General features: G+C 50.0%; 4 protein-coding genes across 4 annotated transcripts; 2 read left to right on the plus strand and 2 right to left on the minus strand.

The window, feature by feature from the left end:
- Nucleotides 1-3,089: 3,089 nt before the first annotated feature.
- Nucleotides 3,090-6,179, minus strand: B0J16DRAFT_272754 (uncharacterized protein; the record flags this gene model as incomplete). The annotated part of the gene is made up of 2 exons (XM_046123611.1): nucleotides 3,090-4,501; nucleotides 4,577-6,179. 2 exons carry the CDS (start codon nucleotides 6,177-6,179, stop codon nucleotides 3,090-3,092), a joined length of 3,015 nt encoding a protein of 1,004 aa, XP_045980073.1.
- Nucleotides 6,180-7,694: 1,515 nt separating this feature from the next.
- On the plus strand, nucleotides 7,695-12,987 carry B0J16DRAFT_347064 (uncharacterized protein). The gene has a single exon (XM_046128520.1). The coding sequence runs from the start codon at nucleotides 7,706-7,708 to the stop codon at nucleotides 12,611-12,613; it is 4,908 nt and encodes a 1,635-aa protein (XP_045980074.1). The 5' UTR covers nucleotides 7,695-7,705; the 3' UTR covers nucleotides 12,614-12,987.
- A 1,333-nt stretch (nucleotides 12,988-14,320) lies between these two features.
- B0J16DRAFT_347065 (rab-GTPase-TBC domain-containing protein) lies at nucleotides 14,321-17,827 on the plus strand. The gene has a single exon (XM_046128521.1). The coding sequence runs from the start codon at nucleotides 14,417-14,419 to the stop codon at nucleotides 17,579-17,581; it is 3,165 nt and encodes a 1,054-aa protein (XP_045980075.1). The 5' UTR covers nucleotides 14,321-14,416; the 3' UTR covers nucleotides 17,582-17,827.
- A 25-nt stretch (nucleotides 17,828-17,852) lies between these two features.
- B0J16DRAFT_374522 (chorismate synthase) lies at nucleotides 17,853-19,560 on the minus strand. The gene is made up of 2 exons (XM_046130610.1): nucleotides 19,346-19,560; nucleotides 17,853-19,282 (listed from the first exon to the last, which is right to left on the minus strand). Exons 1-2 carry the CDS (start codon nucleotides 19,378-19,380, stop codon nucleotides 18,130-18,132), a joined length of 1,188 nt encoding a protein of 395 aa, XP_045980076.1. The 5' UTR covers nucleotides 19,381-19,560; the 3' UTR covers nucleotides 17,853-18,129.
- Between the last annotated feature and the right edge of the window lie 676 nt (nucleotides 19,561-20,236).

Genomic DNA, 20,236 nt, shown 5'->3' on the forward strand with positions numbered 1-20,236 from the left:
TACGGTGGGATTTTAAAAAGAATCATGTGATGCTTTTCCCCAAGACCCCAAGATCATGACATCTTCCAATTCATTCATGATGGTCTTGAAAATGCAATCACGCCAGGTGATCTAACTTGGGCAAACAGTCCGATTTCCAATCGCAGATCATTCTCCGACCCCGGATTTGCCAAGTCGAAAGACCCCAGCGACTCGGCAGAGGAATATCATATCTCGTGGCTTTTAAGAAACTGGGGAGACACATGCTTCGGCATTGGCTCGACCTGCCCGGTCTGGGCTTACAAATTACACGACATATTGATTGCGGCCAGTAGAGGTCTCGTTGCCACGTCCAGCCTCTTCAGTCGTCCGTCTCATTCCACAACCATCATCATCATAGCCAGCTCATCATCTAATGACACAATGAAACTCTCCGAGACACGTTTTCTCAGAGGCTCCGATGAATGGCCCAAGCCCTGCCGTGCGCCGAAATTATGGGTTTTGAGTTGAACTTGGGCATGAGTCTGTGAGTATTCCCCTGGAATGGCTTATTCCTGGAAATCCATACGCGGTAAAGATGATTCGTACTCAAAGTTGTTCTCATGTTCTCTTCGAGGGGTGTGTTATTAGATTATGTTGGGGCAATTGAACACTGTCATGATAGCTCCGCTGATGTGCATTGGTCCGCAAGAAGAACCATAGATTTATGACTGCAGGCTTATTTTAATGCTGCGCAACGCGGCTATCAACGTTGCTACATAAATCGATGGATGTCAATTCTGCAAAATCTAATCGGTGGAATTGCTATGAGCCCTTGATCCGATGAGGCGCAGGACATGGAGTTACCCGACACATTCACGGGTTGGCGATAGGATAGTCTAACCTACCCGGTGGTCCGGACAAAGTATAGATCAACAAAACTCAAGAGAAAAGTTCCAGACTCGAACTATTTCGTTCCAATTCATCCTGTGTGCTCTGCAAGTTCAAGCTAATTGTCCATATCTCCCCACCCTCAAACTGCAGTAGCTTATTCTATCACGGCACGTCCCATCCCGCCAAAGTAGCTCTCACCAACACCAACACCATCAACAGCTATCAAGACATCTTCCATGGATGGTATGCTCTTAAACAATCCCTACCTCAATTGTCCAATCATCAAACCCGCTGATCTACCCCATCTTTTAGTCAGACTCTTTCTTCCATGTCTATCTCGCCAAAAAGTCAATGTCGCAGATCTCTCTCCGGCCAATCGTGGCTCGTCTTGCAACAACGTGCCTCGACTTCACGTTCCATGACGTTCCAAAGTTCAACACCTCCCCCGGACTCGACATCTCGTTAAACAAAGACACGGTGACATGCACACCCTTAAATGTTTTCGAGAGTGACAAGCTGTCTCAAGTGAGACATGCTCTTGTCGTTTGGCTCAGGGCGGATTCAGGGGAAGGGGACAGGCGAGAGAGACTGTGGACGTAAACTGGTCGATCGGCGCGATATGTCGTGTGCTTCCCTTGTGATTCTCGAGGAAGGCTTACCTGATGGGTGCTATCAATGCAGGCTTTAGCCGTCTTGACCGGTTAAAGATCCGGTCGAGGGTGAGTCTCTACCTCGAGATGCAGAGTAGACCATGTGAACTTGTCCTTGGTCAGAGTCAAGATCCCCGCCTCTGGGTATTCTATCTTCCCATATTCGGCATCGAGAAACCAGAAAACGATGGATACAATCCACAAACCCAAAAACTCTGCAGTCATATGACTCTTGCACGATGGGCCGGTCTTCTTTGCCAAGCTGATCGCAGACAAGAGACAAGAGACGACAGCCCTAACTTCCCAGAAAATTAGAATTGCAACCAGAATTGCAGCCTCTTAGATCCGACTAATAAGATCTCTCTCCCGAAGCAGGCCTGTCTTCCCGGGACCGGACTGGACGGTCAAGTTCTCCACCCCCGATTCCGCCGCTGTCACTCCCTGATATCCCAACAGCTCTATGACCAGGAAGTATATTCTCACCATCAAAGTAAAGCGAAACAAAGCAAAACAATATTGAGGACCCCCTGTTTGAGTCAATCTTAAGATTACGATCAAGGAATCCTGCGACACGTTCTCTGATGCTTCTAGTCTACCCGCCGGCATCCTCTCCGACCCCGACCCCGAACAGGGACAAAGCTCGTTGCCTCACCGTACGCTCCGATCAAAGACATCGACGATCTAGTTACTAAATCATCCACAAAGATCTTTTATTGCAACCATGTGGTCGTTCCAGGCACGACTGCGCCTTCGGGGGCGTGTATCCAGGGCTTCAAAGTATACTTGTACCTCCCCCAGAAACCAAACAAGCGAAAACTTGGAATTAATTACTATCACTAATAAAATCCTCTGAATACATTCGTAAGATCGCTTATAGATCCGTGAGCTGGCGTGATATCCCAGCGAATCAGCTCCGGGACCGCGGGCTCATGGGCGATAGTCACTGATGTAGGGAGACAGCGTTACATGCCTTACATTATGCACACCTCTGAAACCGGCGAGTATGGGGATAAGGTTCTTTGCTTCGTCATGATTATGATTGAGAACAAGCGGTGTCAAAATCGTATGCTCCGGAAATTGGTTTCAAGCAAAGTTACCTGCTCATTGTCAGGGACCGGGACCGGGAATGTTAGTCGTTGCACGTGGTTAAAACAATAGGCGACCGGTGCTTATTAGTTGATATATATGCAGATTAAGAAAGTTGACTACGGTGACTCAGCTTGGTTATTTGCATAGGAACTTACTTTGCCCTTGCTTGAGCTGCTGGCACTTGTCAAGACTCACCACTCAACCTTGTTTGTAATCAGTCTCTAAACGCGATTTTGCATTGAATAGTGTTATGCTAAGGTATCTACCTGCCGTGCGCCAAAATAAGAGGACCAACACCAAAATTTAACCCGTATTGACCTGGCCATGTGCTTATGCTTTCCATGCCCCTTTGACCCCTTAAACTCCTGTCATGATTCGAACTGGCAGACGCTCAGCGCAAACGCCGTGTAAATGATAAAAAGTCCTTTCATGCTCATGTACATAATAATTAGGCATGTGAAAAGCGCCCAAAAGATTTGTAGAATCGTAGTGATGCCACTACCATGGACTCTGTTGCCCCTGAGTTTTGATAGGTGATTGTATCGCGACTTCCATACCACTATCTTGGTCGAATTCCTCACGCATGATGTCCGCGACCATGTCAAAGGGATCTTGCGACTCGTCCGACTCACGATCGCTCTTAGCAGGACCGTTGAAAGTAGTTTGTTGTCGTAGCTGATCTGTTGAAAGGAACGCATCTGCCATTGCATCCGGCAAGGGGCTACCGACAGTGCGCTGGGACTCTGATGGCAAGAGACGGTGATGGCGACGTATGATAGGTCCCCGTGCGACGGCATTGAAGTGTTTCTGAAACTTGTCGCCTTCTGATGTAGGCAATTCAGACGTAGGGGTATTGGGTGGCGGAGAGCCCTGACGTCTGGAAAGAGAAGGGCACGGCGTTGCAGGCATGCTCGATTCTGGGTCTTGCATATCAGGCAAAGGCGCAAAAGAGACACGACGCTCAGAGGTATTGCTTTCCCAAGGATTCTTGGTCGCTGAAGCCAAGATGGCCTGTGTGCTAGGGAGGCCAGACCCCGATTTCCTCCAAGCGGTGCGCTTGGCTTGCTGAGCCTTACGCTCTGGAGAGAATATCCCGAAAGACGCGAATGATCTAACTGAGAATTGAGGCTCAGGCGTTGCTGCTTCAGCGGGAGTCGCTGCTATATACTCCTCGTGAATCCCTGCGTCACCTTCAGCCTCGACCACAGGTGTGGTGGACTCATGTGATACCTGTTGATCCCCCTTTTCAGCAATGGGTGTACGCTGCGGAGGGTCGACATGCAGTTCCGTCGTCTCATCTGTCCAAGGCGTTTGCTCTATTGGACTAGCTGGAATTATAGCGTGACCAGTTCCCGTTTGCACTGATTCTGTGTCCTTTGCGAGCAAAGGACCAAGAGAGAGTTTAGCATACTGAGAAAATTTGTTTGCTACCCATGGGCTCTGTTGAGAGAAGGATATTGGGGCATCTTTTTTCAAGTGCGACAGGTTTGGCCGCTGTTCTAAATGTTGCTCATACATGGGAGTATTAACAATAGTTGGAGAAGCGTCGTGATTCCATGACTGACTGGAGTTGGAAATTTGACGGCCATTTGCCATGCTGGGTGTCGACTGAGTCGATCTCGTTCCTGCTTCCTTCTCAAAGACCCTCACAGGACTGGAAGCTGGACCTGCCAAGGTAGTATTTCTCCTGCTTGACGATGTCTGTTGTGGAAAAGATGCAGGAACAGATGGGGAATCTGAATTTTCATGTTCCAATTTTCCAGACGGTGCTGTCCCCGCTTGTTGTATAATCGCGATTTGGGGCGTGTTGTCGGAAGTTGCTGCTGGTTCTTTGACCTCTGGTATGTCTTCCTCACTAGCCTCCTCGCTCACGTCTTCATTAGAATCATCCGCTGATTCAGTTTCACTGCCTCCGGAACTATCAATTGCAGTCGATTTGTCCCTTTTTCCCGCTGTCATTTGAATATCCATAGCTTGAGCTTCACCATCCTGCTGAGCTGCGCCTTGTGGTTCTGGAACAATGGCCTTTACCGAAGCCTCCGTTGTTTCTTGCATATCTACATCTTGAACTTCATCCCCTCGTTGACCTTCGTTAAGTCCTTCTGGAGCACGGGTTTCTATTGGCGATGTTGTCGAGCTTCGAAGATACTTTCTAGAAAGCTCAGTATCAGAATCTGTAGGCCCAGTCACTGAAGATGGCTTGCTGGTAATATTGGCAGTGCTATGTGTGACTTCCTTAGGGAGCTTAGACTCATCGAGTTCTTTACTTGAAATCGAGGATGATGATGATGAATTCGCGGCGCCGGACATAGCTGCATCCACCGGCAAGTTCGAGGTCTGTGGATCAACAAGCTCCTCTGTTGGGGTACTGGCTTTCAAGTCGGAGATAGAAACGATACTATCCATATACTGGTCGTGCGAAGAAAGGCCAGACCAAGTCTCTTCAGCACCTTCTGCCATAGGTTCGTCTTCATCAGGCGTAGCCTTATCGTCCTGATTGGACCTTTGCCGCATTTTGAAGCAAAAGCTTTCATCTTCCTGTGTCTCAAAAGTTGGGCTAATGGCGAGAATGTTCTTTGCAATGTTCTGTAGCTCTGGAGCAAATTGCTTAGAGGCGAGCTGCTGCCGGGATGTATGAGTCTTGCTCGGTGTTTGTTGCCCAGACGTGCCTTGTGATAAGAAATTGACTTCTGGGTCTAGGACCGGAGTGTACTGTAAGTGCGACAAGGGCGATGATGAGTCCGCAGGGGCTTGGTCTGATTCAGCATCATCACGAGATAGCTCGTCCTCCGAAGCCTCATTCTGGACTTTTGAGATATATCGTTCTGCTATGACAGCCGAAGACGACAAGTGACCCCGGTCACTTGTAAAAGTAGTGTTTTTTGCATTAGTAGCTGAACTTAGAAGTTGAGGCTTGGGTCGGATGGGAGTGTCGACAGAACCCGAATCCATAACATCTGTTCGTCGACGCTTATTCGTCAAGAGTTTCAACCAGGAAGAACCATTTGCTTTTCTCTTTCTCTCAGATGCTGATGTTTGCGGGGTTGACGTCCAGAATCGATCCCTCTGTTCCTCCCCGGACTTCACAGAATCCCTCCATTGCTGGACCTTAACCAGTTCGTCTTGTTCTAGGTAAGGATGCGGTTCAGTCTCAGATGTCTGGTTTAGGCTTTCGGGGCTCGGGAGGTGGCATTCCAGACTATCGTGGGGCCGGCGGACTGTTTCTGGTATTGTTGACTTTCGCTTGACCTTGGCTGACCTTGAAAGCTTCCCAGGGGATGTTCTGATTCTTGCAGAAGCCTCAGCTGTACGGTGCTTCGACCGCCAAGGATTCACCCAGTTTGTTTCGCTTGGCTCGAAGGGGCCTTTCAGTATTGCAGTCAAAATGAGCGGCGTTTTGCCGTCAAGAAAGCGCTGGCCTGCCGCCTCGTATCGGATCTTTCGAGCAGCGGAACTTTCGTAATCTTCGTCGTCTGATCCTTCGTAATAGATATCCTCGGGGTCACAAGTCGCTTCGCAGTATATCGCACCGTCTCCCCAATCGAGTGCGAGCTCGTCCGCTAGGGGGTCAGCACGCTGTCGGGTCATAACTTTGGTGTTGGAGGGTTTCGCCCTCCGCGTCGTGAAGACTTGTTTCAATTTTAGTATACATGGATCAATACCATTTTCATGGTACGCAAGTCCAGGGTATGACTGAACATTAATTGTGAATCGGCATGCACGATCACCCGGGAGACGCGCCCCGCGTTGGATCACGTGACGGCGCGTAAAGTGCTTGCTGCACGTCATGACTCTCCAGACAAGAACCATGATTCATCTAGGGTACCTGATCCAATACAGAACAAGTGATTGCCTTTCTTTCAATAGTATTCTTTTCTACTAATCACCAACTATAGACAATTACAACTGAGAACTAAATGTCGTGAACCCTATCTATTGAACGACTCCTTTATTCATTGGGCTTAGAAAAACTTTGGAACGTCGTCAAAAATCCATTATGATAGACCAAGAGTTTTCAACACGGACCTGAAAGAGGCATCTAAAGTCATAAGAAAGAGATGGTGAATTTTCTGTAGTGTCGCAGGGTTTACGTCTCCGCTACTCCGTATCTTAACTGATATTTGAACAAAGATCCAAGATCCAAATAATAGCGTCGACACGTGATTCTCGCAGGGATATCTCTGTTGACACAGCAACGGGCCTAACCAGAACCAGGACCCTAGTCTTGTTTATTCCGAACCTTGAGTTCAAGGATACGCGCAAAACATCCGCCTCACGATCTCGATTTCCCCATGCTTCTGTTTGTTTAATGTTTTTGTTGTGACTTCATGTCTATCTCTCAAAAACCTACTTCTTACCACTGATTTAATACATTTTCACTTCAGCATACACATTACCTCCCTTCCGTTCTTCTACACACACGTGTCGCATTCACACCTCCTTTGCGACCCCACCATCCGCCATCGCAATATAATTTTGTTTAGTTCATGGCTTCGCATTGACTTTTTTTACACGTTGATTTCCGGTTGTAAAGCGACGCCATGGAGCACGCTTGGCTGGACTCTCTATCTGAGGACTGGGTTTCCCAGCCCGGTTCTGATTCATCTGCTATTCAACTTCCTCCCCTGAATGACGCCGAAGAGCCCAAGCCCAAACCTAGAGGGACCCCGAGCCGGATACCGCGTAGAACGATAGGCACACGGCCCCAATTATCAACCGCCCGCGATTCAAGCTTCAATATACTCAGCGAGCGAACACCGAATGGTATCAACATCTCGAGCCATCGAAACAAGCAATCATCAAGAGATTCCAAACCAGCGCGTGGAACTTTCGCCAGTAGATCTGTCTCTGCCTCCACGAGTGCTTCAGTTGTCCACAACACTATTCAACACAAATCCTCTCCTGGTAGACAAGAAGATACACCGGATTGGAAGAGGCGATTAGTGTATGGTGACGTCGAGTATGGCGAACAGCGCGACCTGTTTTGCTCAGCTGCGACCGGTTTACAAGACATGTTCAAGCCACCAACACCGTCGGGTGACGATGTCGACCACGAGCAGCGCCAGGAGTCTTCTATGATGCCGTCTAGTCCACCTTCATACCCCTCGCGCATCATGAGCAACGACCTCGAGCCCGACCTAGATCCATTGGATGAACTGGATGAATTCGACGACCAAGAGCCAATGTACCCGAACGACGTTACACCAAGCCCGAGCCCCAGAAGGACGCAACGAGAGATCAAGTACAAGCTTAATGTGGAAGACTCCATGGGCTCTATTCTGTGCAGCCCGCGAGACGAAGAAACCCCTTCAAGACCACGAGACCAGATTTATCGCGACGAGAGCTGCTTAAGCGCTCCTTCCGATGCGAATGACACCTCACGAAAGGTTAGTGGACAAAGCGTGGTTCGGAATGAAGATTTCAGTCCAATTCTTATTGGAAGACAAAGCGACAAGGAGGGCAATATGGATTTTGCCCCCATTGAGCTCCTAGCGGACAAGCTAAAAAACAAACTTGAAGCGTTGCGTATCAACCAGATGCTTCTTGACCCTAACATTGATCCAAGAACGGGTTTCGATAGCCACAGCCCAGGCCCCTCTGAAAATGTCGAGGACACTGAGGAGTACGGAACTCGAGGAGGATTTCTAAACACTCAAAGGGGAGGTCGATCAGGGGACGGCTCTTTTCGCTTTAGGGACCTCAGCCCTGGATTGAATGTCGATACAAGCGGTATGCTTGCTGAGGAGTCTCTGCAAGCTAGCACTCCGAAACAATATCCCTCGGTTCGAACAGATGCAACCAATCCTTATCAATCGGACTACTTCAACCTCAGCCCGGCTCTCCCACGAGCTCCATTTCCCAGCCCCGACAAGAAGCAGATCCCTTCTGGCCGAAGTGCGCCATCCGCTGGAAGTCCCCTGAAGCTTTTTGGCCCTTATGATACATTTACCAATCAAACACTTCTTCGACGTCTTAGTCAGTTTGAAGAAGGCCTGTCTGGTACCCCGTCTCGTCAGTCACTTGGATCTCCTGGTCCGCATAGTCAGTTCGACTCTACCGTTCACGAACGCTCCGAAGTTATGTCTAGCCCGTCTTTACCTACACTGGCCCCCAATCTTGGCCCAGGCAAATTCTTCAGCCGTTTCGGTCTTGGAGATCTTGAAGGTTATGAGTTCAGCGAGGAAATCTCTTACGCTACTCAAGGTGACGCAGCTTATTCTGATAAAGAAAATGATGCTCCTCAATCATCATCCCCCCAATCCCCTAAACCAGTTTTACAAAGTCCGGAACGACCTTCGTCGCCTGCTGAGCATCCTGAACTCCAAATTGGCCGGCGTCGTAACAAGTCAACATCTTCATCCACCAGCAAGCATCAGAAGACAGCATCCGGCTCAAGTCAGATCCGCAGCAAAGCTTTGAACCTAGCTAAGGGAGCACCTGGCAATGGCAACACCCCCAAACGCGATAGCGGATCAGAGGGCAAGAGACCTCGAACGTCTCCGTCCAAGGACCCAACCCCGAAGCGTCGACGCACGCTCCACCGAGCTGACATTGCTTTCGGTCGCGAATTTTTGCTGGAGGGTGTAGAATCTGCAAGCCGTGAAATGCAGTCCATAATGGGAAGGAAACGTAAGGATGCCCGACCTGGGGACTACCAGCTCGCTCACCCGAGTGTCCTGGCAATGCGAACAATTCTTCACCCGCACAGCCCTACAGCTAGCCGTAGGTCATCGCTGCGCACTGATCCAAACATGACTCTGGACTCTGAGGCCGACGATATCAACAATCTGCTGAAGCACTCCTCCGTTCGGGCCCTGCAACAGGAGATGCCAGGTACTGCAACAGAAGACCATAGTGAAGTGGATCGAAAACCTTCGATCATGACCCAGGACTTCGTCAACCAAGCTGCGCAGATCATGGCCATGATCCGAAATCAAGTCAGACAGCCAGGCCTGTCCAGTGTCGAGGAATCAGAGGCGGAGAATGCTACGCCTGAAGCCGACGAAGCTGACGACTCTTATCAGGAGTCCACAAATGAACCTTTATCTCGCCCTCCCAGTCGTGAGGGCAAACCGATGTCCAGGATGCCTCAATATCAAGAGGATCCAGAACTTATCAAGCGGCTTAAGAAGTACCAAGAGATCAGTGACATGGGCGATCTTATTACGTTGTCCATGAGATCTATGGGTCTTGTGAAGGAGGCAATCTTGGCTGATCAGGAAGTCGAACGCCAGATTGAAGGATCTCAACGCAGCCAACCAGATGTGTCTCACAACACCGAAGAAGGGGTTATCAGCGACCCACCCAATATTCGGCTGACGGCAGGTCCGTCTCATGATGGCTCATCTGGAAGCCCGGCACGATCTCAATCATCAGGGGTTGATACTAACAGGACATATCCTACGACTTCCTCGCATGCTTCCGAGACTCGTAGGACCATCATGCCTGAAAGTGTGTCCCATCTCATTCCCGATCGAGTGGGTAGCATGTATCTTGACAAGCAGAACAACATCTGGATCAAGAAGAAGGAAACCCCCACTCGTCAACCTATGAACATCCTACCTTCAGACAGTGATGATGATCCTTTTGCGAGTATCCCAGACCTTTCTGTCGATTTGACCAGGGAGATGGCGAATCTTGTTCTTACTAGCGCGAAGAAGCCCAGTGCTCCCCGTAGCTCGAGCCAGTCACAATCACCCGCCAGTCCTACCAAATCAGTCAAGAATCGATCTGCTAGAGGCTTTATGACCTTGTCTCCCAATGGTCACCTGAGCCCAGATATGGCCAGTCTGGCTCGTGAAGAGTTCGAGAAGTTGGATGCACGGGTGTTGGAAGATTCGGAACTTTATCTGGATCAATCTATTGAAGGCGAAGAAAGCTTCAATGACGACAGGACTAGTAGCACACCCTCGACGACAACCAAGAGGCGTAACCTTACCATCACATTTTCCTCTCCTGTAGCATCCGTCATTCAAGATGTGGTGCTGGCAGAGGATTTGGACAACCTGGAAGATGACCCAGAGCTTCCCAACCTGCACCCTAACAGTTCCTCACCGAGGAAATCGCCAGGAAGTGCCAATGTTGGAAAGTCAGCGCTTAAGAATAGCGGGCATGGTTCAAGCCGCCACCATCATACTTCTTCACGAAGCGGACCGGCCTTTGTACCTCGTCCCGTTTCACGCATTGATGAGCAAGATGAGGATAGTACCATCGAGATGCCATTTGACGATCAACGACAAGTCAGTATCATCGGGGATACCAGCGTTGTCAGCCATAAAACACCCGATGCGCGCCGGACCAGCCTCAGCTTCGTTGTTAACCACACGCCTGGCAACAACTTCTTCCAACCGACTCCAGATGACAGTGTACTGATTGGCCAAAACGTTGGAAAATATTCTCTCAGCCCCTTGTCTGAATTCACTTTCCATAACGCAGATCAGTCGATGGGCTTCGAGGTCAGCTATGTCATGGGCCGTCGACATGCGGCCACGGGTGATGGCTCTAAGAAGGTCATGTCCATGACAATACGAGAACTCGTGGACAAGCTTAGTGAGGTAGAGCCTTATGAGCCTTACTGGGAAGATATCGCGGAGTTGGATCTTCAGGAAAAGCGGCTGACAAGCCTGCATATGCTAGACCAGTTCTGTGGCAAACTGGTGACGCTTGACGCTTCCAAGAACGCTCTCGGACACCTGGACGGTGTGCCATCCAGCGTTCGGCAGCTCAAGGTGTCGCAGAACATGCTAACCGAATTGACGTCCTGGGACCACCTGATGAACCTTCAGTATTTGGACATCTCTGGTAACGAGGTCAAGAGTCTATCGGCGCTTAGAGGTCTGGTACATTTGCGAAGTATTCGGGCGGACGACAACAGGATAACCAGCCTTGATGGTCTTGATACCCATGACGGCCTTCTCACCCTTCGAGCCCGCAACAACTTAATCGAGGAAGTTGACTTTGCAAGAGTGAAGATGGAACGCCTTGCCGAAATCGACCTGCAAGGCAACCAAATATCATCAATCCGGAACTTGGAGCATGCACCAGCCCTGGGACGTCTGAAGCTTTCCAAGAACAAGCTTACTAGGTTTACAGTGTCTTCCTGCTTCAAAGCACTTCGTCAACTTGATCTTAGCGACAATGAACTTACTTGCTTAGACATCAGCAACATGCCCAACTTGCACACTTTGCACATTGATCGCAACCGCATCACTGAGTTGACAGGCTTTAGCCGAGCTCGAAAGTTGGACAGCCTGAGTCTCAGGGAGCAGCGGGCAGATAAAGCACTCGATCTCGGTTTCCTCTCTTCAGCTTGCGAGGTTCGAAAACTATTCCTGTCCGGAAACTACCTGGGCACCTTCGAACCTTCGGTGGACTTTCTCAATTTGCAACTACTTGAGCTTGCCAATTGTGGCGTTCAAGCGTTGCCAGACAATCTGGGCCAGCTGATGCCCAACCTGCGAACGTTGAATCTTAACTTCAACGCAATTCGAGATCTGGAACCACTACGATTCATTCCACGACTCAAGAAGCTTCTGGTAGCAGGCAACAGACTTGCTGATTCAACTGCGGTGACGGAGTTACTTATCGAGTTCCCACACCTCACCCAACTTGACCTCAGAGATAACCCCGTCACGCTCGGATTCTATGCGCCTATGCAGGTGCTGGTCCCCATGGATCGCAACGGATATGTCGACCCATTTATGCTGCCTGATGCAGACGTTGAGCGGGATGCGCTGTACTCCAGTCGACTGGATGAAATGACCAAACTAAGAAGGCGACTACACCAGATTGTATTTGTGGCAAGTTGCAAAAGACTACGAAAGCTGGACGGGCTCGGCATCGACCGAGAGACGGTTCTAGCCAAAGACGCCGTGTTTCAGACACTGGTTGCCGAGGGCTTGTTGCCAGATGAGACGCTCGTTGGCGAGGTTTCGTCGCCATGCAAAGACGTAACGGCGCAGAATGAGACGATAGGGACGATGAGAAGCAGCCGTTGGAATGCGGAAGATAGCTTTGCTTAAGGGAGCATTGCAGTGTACAAAAAGAAGACGAAGGGAGAGGTGTATGCATATTTTGAACGAGGCGTTCATGGAATGTTTTCGATAATGACTTTGATTTTTGTTAGATCAAGGGAGCGAGAGGCCAGGGAACGGCCATTAAAGGGGGTAAAAGGTTTTAACGAATGAACATGGCATGGGCTGTCAATTGGGATTGGCATTGGTCGGAGTTAATGGGTTGTTTTATTACGAGTAATTACTATAAGTACCTCCTGCATACATGAATTGTATGGATATATGGTATAAGAAGTCATTGAAGATGAGCAAAGTTTCAAGTGCGCGATTCATAATTAATTACAAGAAGCATTGACAAGGGAGGTGGTGTCGTACCTTTCGGCTGGTATCAGGTACTTGTCCTTAACGGGAGGTAATCTTCAAGGGTACCTTGTGAACGCGGGTAAATTGACTGCAGGATGAAGTCACGCTGATCATGCTGCAGCCTCATCGACGTCAGAGATACGCATGCCATCTAAAGTGAGAGCGTAAACTTTTGTTGATCAACGTATGAAGCTGAGAGAAGCTTTACCAAGCCTTTGAGTGTCGCGTGACAGAAGACGAGACACATACTTCAAACACGTTCGTTTACAAAGAGAAAAGCATCTGTTTCTCTTGATAGCTGAGACAGTATCAAAGTATCACCCTTGCTCTACCTAGGCCGGGGTAATGCAATGGGCTAATTGTTAGGGGAGACAGACATCCGTTGTCACGTTCTGGAATTGCAATGGGTGCGGGAATCTTCGGGCTGTTGGCCAGGCGCAGTCTAGCTGGGATGGCCCTGGAGATGAAATCCATCTCAGCGCACGAGCTTGTAAGCGATCCATTCAGTCAAAGCTTTCGTGTTGTTACTGTAAATAACAAGTTTGTGGCGGTTGCACGGAGTACTGTACCCCTTGGGCTTTGATAAAGAAAACCTTTCTAACCCAACCGTGGAGACGGCGCCAGGCACGCTTTTGATATAAGAGGTTGATCAAGGTTAGTGCAGAAATTAAGGGATGATTTATTCTCTTGTTCGTTTTAGGTTACATTGTAAAATAGGGAGGAAGGTATTGATCGTCGTGTCTTTTTTCTTAGGTTCTCATGATGTTAAACTCCATCATTCATCCTTAATTGGGTTCCAGTTCTGTAACGGGCAGGACAAGGACAGGCTGTTGGTGCGGAGCGGATGGACGGACAGTAGGGCGACGGTGGGTCAACCCAACGCATGCTCCCTAAAACAACCCTGGAAGCCAATCAATCTTGCGGAGGAGCAAGACACCCGGACAATCTAGAAGGGCATAAATCACTGGCACTTCCATTACGCTGGAATTAGGCTGCTTGGCTGAACATGTACATGTACATGTACTCTGCACCTTGAGATGCATATCGTTGGCTTGACACTTGCTTTTATACACATTGACAAAGACTCCTCAAATAAGAAAAAAGGATCAAACATTGGTATTTGCTCTGATTGGCATTTGTTCTAGAATCTAGTTTTTTCATAGCCATTCTACGGATATCTTTCCATCTTACCTCATATTCGGTTGACATCTCCATCCCAATCAAGTAGATGTACCTGATACAAGCCCCTCGGTTGCCTTCGATCGCACACCCTCATCTGTCACACCCACACCCTTCATTATTGATTGATTGATCGATGGGCTCGCTCGTCTACCTACTACCTTAGTACCTGGTCCAGTTCCTCTCTTCCCTTTTCTATCATTTTCCTCTTCAACTCTCTCTAACCATACTCTTGTCGACAGACAAGTAAATTCTTACCATCTCTCAGCTATGGCGACGGCCATGGAAGCGAACGACCCTATGTCGTCACTCCAGCGGTCCGTCTCCCAGCACAGCAGCGCTTCCTACGCATCCCACGCCTCTCACGTTTCCCACACCTCCAACCGAAGCTCCTCTAGAAGCAACCGAAGCGCAACTGTCCGAGGCCCTCGCGGACGAAAACGACCCAGTCAACCAGTCAGCTCTGCTAGTAGTATCGCTGCCAGTGACAAGAGTCTCACCAGCTTCCCCAGCTTCTCGCCTGATAGCCCCGGTAACAACAGTCTCGACAACCAAAATGATACTCTCAACGACACTCCCGTCCCCCCGCCTGCGGTGCCCGAAGCTGGGCGCAGTTCAATCGTCGATCTTACAGGAAGCTCTGATGCACGAAGTGCCTTGTTTGAAGAGGACCATCCAGTACGCAAGGTGCCTGGTTCGTTACACAACGCCGATGATGAGCACCTTCAACGATTAATATCGCGGCATGGCGCTGTTGGGCTGATCAGACAAATTTCCGAGGATCTGGCCCAACGAGATGCCCAGATAGCTAATATGCGCCGCCGGGCTGACGAGAGAGAACGTGCTCTTCGTAAAATTATTCGAGAATGCGGTCTCTCTAACTTGGATCTCGAGACTCGGCTACGGGCCGTTGAGGCCGAGCTCCGCGCAGCCGGCAAGGGACTCCGGAGGGAAGATACCGGCCTTAGCGACCTTATGAGTGATGCGATGCAGGATACAGTGGGAGTTACCGCATATGGTGAGACAACGGCCAAAAGCTCTACTATTCGAGCTGCGAGTCAATCTGTCAGCACACCAGGCGAGAACGGAAAAGGTACTCTAAAGGGTTGGAAAGATTACCTTTGGGGCTCAGGGACCGCAAAACGAGGTACCCGTACCAACAGCATGAACAGTGAAGTCAACCCCGCGACTGTGATACGATCGCACTCTAGTATGGATCGGCGACCAACACTACAGGATGACCTCTTCAGTCCTCCAGAAACACAGCCGACCCGAAGTCCAAGCCGAGCGTCCAGTATTCAGTCAGGAGCTGTGAGTGAGCGCAAAGGATCGTCATCCCTTGCAAGTATGGCATTACGCTTGGTAGCAGGCGGTGCTATTAGCACTCGTGAGGCTGAATCTCGAGGTCGTGCTGTGAGCAATACCTCAACTAGGGGAGGCTCTCTTCGCGGTGTTTCCACCACAAGCAATCGAGCGGGTCAGGCTCGTGCAGCATCGGTCGCCGGTGGTCCCAAGGCTTTGATGGCGATGCGTAAAGCGACACCAGGATCATCTGCTCAAGGATCAGGCAGGGCGCAGGACCAGGACCCATGGGGCAGTATGCGAGGCAGTCCCCCGGATAACTTATCATCACGACAAGAGAGTTATGGGCCTGTTGAGATGGACGCCATTCGATCACCCGAGTCACAACCACCAACATTAACCCACATCTACAACAATTTCCCGAACAGTGAATACCTAACCGACCGATTTGGTTTCATTTACGATCAACGACGCAAGAAACGACAACGAGAGGCAGCCCAGGTCGCTCGACACACTCGCAAGGGCAGCCGCACGACAGAAATGCTGGCAAATGGCCGAGCTGGCATTTCACCTAACGTGTTGGATGATGTCCCTAGCCCTAAAGGAAGCACATCGAGCGAAGGCCGTCCCGAGAGTATCAACAGCATGGAAGAGCGCAATGCGGATGAGGGTAAAGCTAAAAGATGGACGGATTATCTGAAGATTGCGACCTTCCCGACGGAACTACTGAGCCATACGCCGAGTATAGCGATACCGTCGATAGAGGTGATGGAAGGAGCTCAAACGCCTGAACCCGAGATGTATCCCACAGAACCTGTCAAGCCAGCAATCGTTTCAACCAACTCTGGCCTGATCCCGTCGGCCAGTACAACCACAGCGGTGGACAGCGAGACCTCGCAACCCTCTCAGTCAGAGTCGTCGATTGCGCTCGCTAAAGACGACACTGAACCTGTCAAGTTGCTACTTCGACAACTGAGTGATGTTCACGACGCTCTTCAACGCGACAAGGAGGTACGATGGAACGACTTTTTGCGCAAGGTGCGCGCTGAGCGTAAGCGTGAGGGTGAAGCGGCCATCGCTGCCGCCAAGTCGGCTGCTGACGCTCGCTACGAACAACCTGCCATGATTTTACCCGAGACTCGAGTCGCCGATGGTGAGATGATCGGAGTGTCAGGACTCGGTGTCAAGGGCAAGGTTGGTCGAGCCAAATGGAACGAGTTCAAGACCCTGGTACTAGGCGGTATTCCCGTTGCCTATCGTGCCAAGGTTTGGTCTGAGTGCTCTGGAGCCGCTGCTCTTCGCATCCCTGGCTATTATGAAGATTTGGTTACTCAAAACGGTGAGGACGATGATGCCGTCGTTGTCAGTCAAATCCAGATGGACATCAACAGAACATTGACAGACAACATCTTCTTCCGCAAAGGTCCGGGCGTCAAAAAATTGAACGAAGTATTGCTGGCATATTCCAGACGCAACAGGGACGTTGGTTACTGCCAAGGCATGAACTTGATCGCCGCCAACTTGTTACTCATGATGCCATCAGCCGAAGATGCTTTCTGGATTCTGACATCAATCATCGAGAACATCCTTCCCCATGGCTACTACGACCACTCACTTATGGCCTCGCGTGCAGATCAACAAGTGCTGCGACAGTACGTTGCACAGGTCCTACCCAAGCTCTCAGCACACCTTGACTCTTTGTCCATTGAGCTTGAGGCGTTGACCTTCCAGTGGTTCTTGTCTGTGTTTACGGATTGTCTCAGCGCAGAGGCTCTTTTCCGTGTCTGGGATGTTGTACTCTGCACTAACGATGGCAGTACGTTCCTTTTTCAAGTAGCTCTCGCGCTACTCAAGCTTAACGAAGGAAACCTGCTGCAATGCAACACACCTGCCGGAATTTACACATATATCAGTCACCAGATGACAGAACATGCTATCAGTATTGATGGCCTGCTCCAGGCAAGCGAAGGCCTACGAAAGGTTGTTCGCCGTGAAGATGTTGAACAACGAAGAGAGAAGGCGATACAGGCCGAAAAGGATATGATGATGGCTCGTGATGGAGACTCGGCCAGGAGCAGACCCACCGCCGAGACCGAGAGCGAAACAGGAGTATTTCAGTCAGGCGACGAGTAAAGCTCACAACGTGAAAATGGAGAAACTTAAAAGCACACAATAGAGATTGAACATGGGGATTGGACAAAGGAGCAAGGGATTTACTTGGAGTTTGCGTCTCAGAAGGGCCATGATACCCACTACCCCCGCGATATATAGACGTATTGTTCGCCAGGGGAGTTGATATATTACGGCGTTTGGGATATTCGAATTTCGAGCTTATGATGGCGCCAGGCACTCACTTGATCATATAGGAGAATAGCGAAATTCTATGAAAAAACATATTTGATACGTTTGATAAAATAATGGTGATTCCGCTCTGCACCGTGTTTAGTTATTGAACATAGATGTAGGTCTTGAAACAAAAACTCATCAAGTCGTGTCACTCACTATTCCAAACAGGCCCATGTCTTCATTCATGTTATTCATTTACTATTCAACATTTAATTCGGAAACTAGATCACCCATCGCCATGCAAAAACGTGTTTCATGTCTTTTCAGACTTCTATTTTGGTATCTGGTCCTTTCCCTTGTTTTCCCCATTCGTATTCAAAAAGCAGCCTGTCCATTTATCGCTTGATAACGTCGTTGGCCATCTGTCTTGCGTGCTGAGCCATGATAGCATCGGCAATGACCAAAGCAGCCATGCCCTCAACAATGGGCACAGCGCGAGGAACAACGCAAGGATCGTGTCGGCCCTTGGCGGCGAGGACGCCCTCGCCTTGGGCATCGTAGCGTGCTGTGGTCTGGTCCTGGCTGATGGTGGCAGGGGGCTTGAAGCCAACCTTGAAGAAAATGGGCATGCCGTTGCTGATACCGCCCTGGATACCGCCGGAATGGTTCGTCTTGGTCTGGAGCTTGGAGCGGGGGATGCCTGTCTTCTCGGAGGCGGCGTCGAGGGCGGGAGCGGGCACGAAGGGGTCGTTGTGCTTGCTGCCAGTCATCTCGGCACCTTGGAAACCGGAGCCAAGCTCGAAAGCCTTGACGGCGGGGATAGACATCATGGCGTGGGCGAGGGTGGCCTGTAGCTTGTCGAAGCAGGGCTCACCGAGACCAGAGGGCGCATTACGGATAACGCAAGTGACGGTACCGCCAGTGCTGTCATGAGCGTCGCGCAGCTCAGCGATGCGCGACTCCATGGCTCGGCCGGCGGCGTCGTCGGGGCATCGCACGGGAAGGTTCTCGTCAACCTCTTGGCGAGTGATTCTCTCAGCCAGGCTGAGGAAAGCAGGGTCAGCGCTCATGGCGTCAGTGTCGCCAAAGAGCTTGATGTTTCCAACAGATGTGACGAAAGCAACGATCTCAATGCCGTAAGCCTCCTTGAGCCACTTCTCAGCGACAGCACCAGCGGCCACGCGAGCAATTGTCTCACGGGCAGAGCTGCGACCACCGCCAGATGAGGCCTTGGTACCGTACTTCTCGAGGTAAGTCCAGTCAGCATGGCTGGGACGGGGGTAGAGGTCGATAGTCTTGTTGCCGTAGTCCTTTGGTCGCTGATCCTCATTGGGAACAGTCAAGAGAATCGGTGTGCCGAGAGTGATGCCATCTTCGGTGCCAGAGTGGATAGTGACGCGATCTTTCTCGTTACGGGGGGTGGTGATGGCTGATTGACCTGGCCGACGGCGGTTGAGCTGGGGCTGGATATCAGCCTCTGTGAGGCCAAGGTTGGGAGGGCAGTTATCGATGATGCACGAGACTGATTTGCCGTGAGACTCGCCAGCGCTGAATACCAAAAAGTTGTCTATTAGCACTTCTGCCCCTCTGTGTGGAGGGGTAAAAACCTACGTCGTCACCCGGAAGAAGTGTCCAAAGCTGGACATGATGGGCCCAAGTTAAGTGTGTATGTAGGGGGAGCAAAAGAATAGGCGAGTTTTGGTGGTTATGGAGATGAAGAAGCGGGAGAAAAAGATGGCGGCCGTTGAGAGTTTAGTTTTCGAGGGAGAGGGAAGGAGTCGAGAACTTGTGAGGCTGGAAATCGACCTATCCGATGTCGGTACCAGTTTTTTTACTTTCTGTGTTCTTTGTCTTGCTCTTCTTATTGAAGCGCGGGGGAGGGGCAATTCGGTAGATGTTTTGGTACAGATCTAATTGGCCAGACAAGTCTATGCAAGCAATTAATCCCAATTGGCAATCAATGTGATTCGAAATGATACAGATTAATACAGAGATAATGAGAATAACTGTTATATACCATTAATTCAGCGACATCGGGCTGCTACTGCTGTGACTCAAAAATATTTGGTCTAGACATCGAAAAAGTCTGGATAATTCATCATCCCCACCCTGACGCTGTAACTCCAGGGCATATCCACTGTAGAAAAATACCTAACACTAACAGGGTCCCCGTCATCATGGAACCCTCCACCGTAAAAAACGTCATGGAAAAGCGATCATCGATCGAGTTTATCAATCAATCGATCCCTAGCCAAGAGGACTCGCGCTGAGAATCGGTACTTTCCACAGATGCAAGGCACAGCAATGTCACTGGATTGGGGAGTGCCGCGACTGGATTGGAACCCGATGGACCGCTACTGTCCGTTGAACCGCCCCTAAATTTACAGGCGCTTTCAGTGTCTTATTTCGAGTCCAGGGTGGGTCCTTGGAGTTTTCCGGGACATGCAAGGCTGAGAAGGTCTGTTTTCTCCTCTGTTTGCTAATTGGATAGCTTCAACAACA

The sequence above is a fragment of the Fusarium flagelliforme genome (assembly GCF_020744385.1).
Source record: "Fusarium flagelliforme strain FIESC 12 MPI-CAGE-AA-0113 chromosome Unknown B0J16scaffold_6, whole genome shotgun sequence".
NCBI classification, from domain to species: domain Eukaryota; kingdom Fungi; phylum Ascomycota; class Sordariomycetes; order Hypocreales; family Nectriaceae; genus Fusarium; species Fusarium flagelliforme.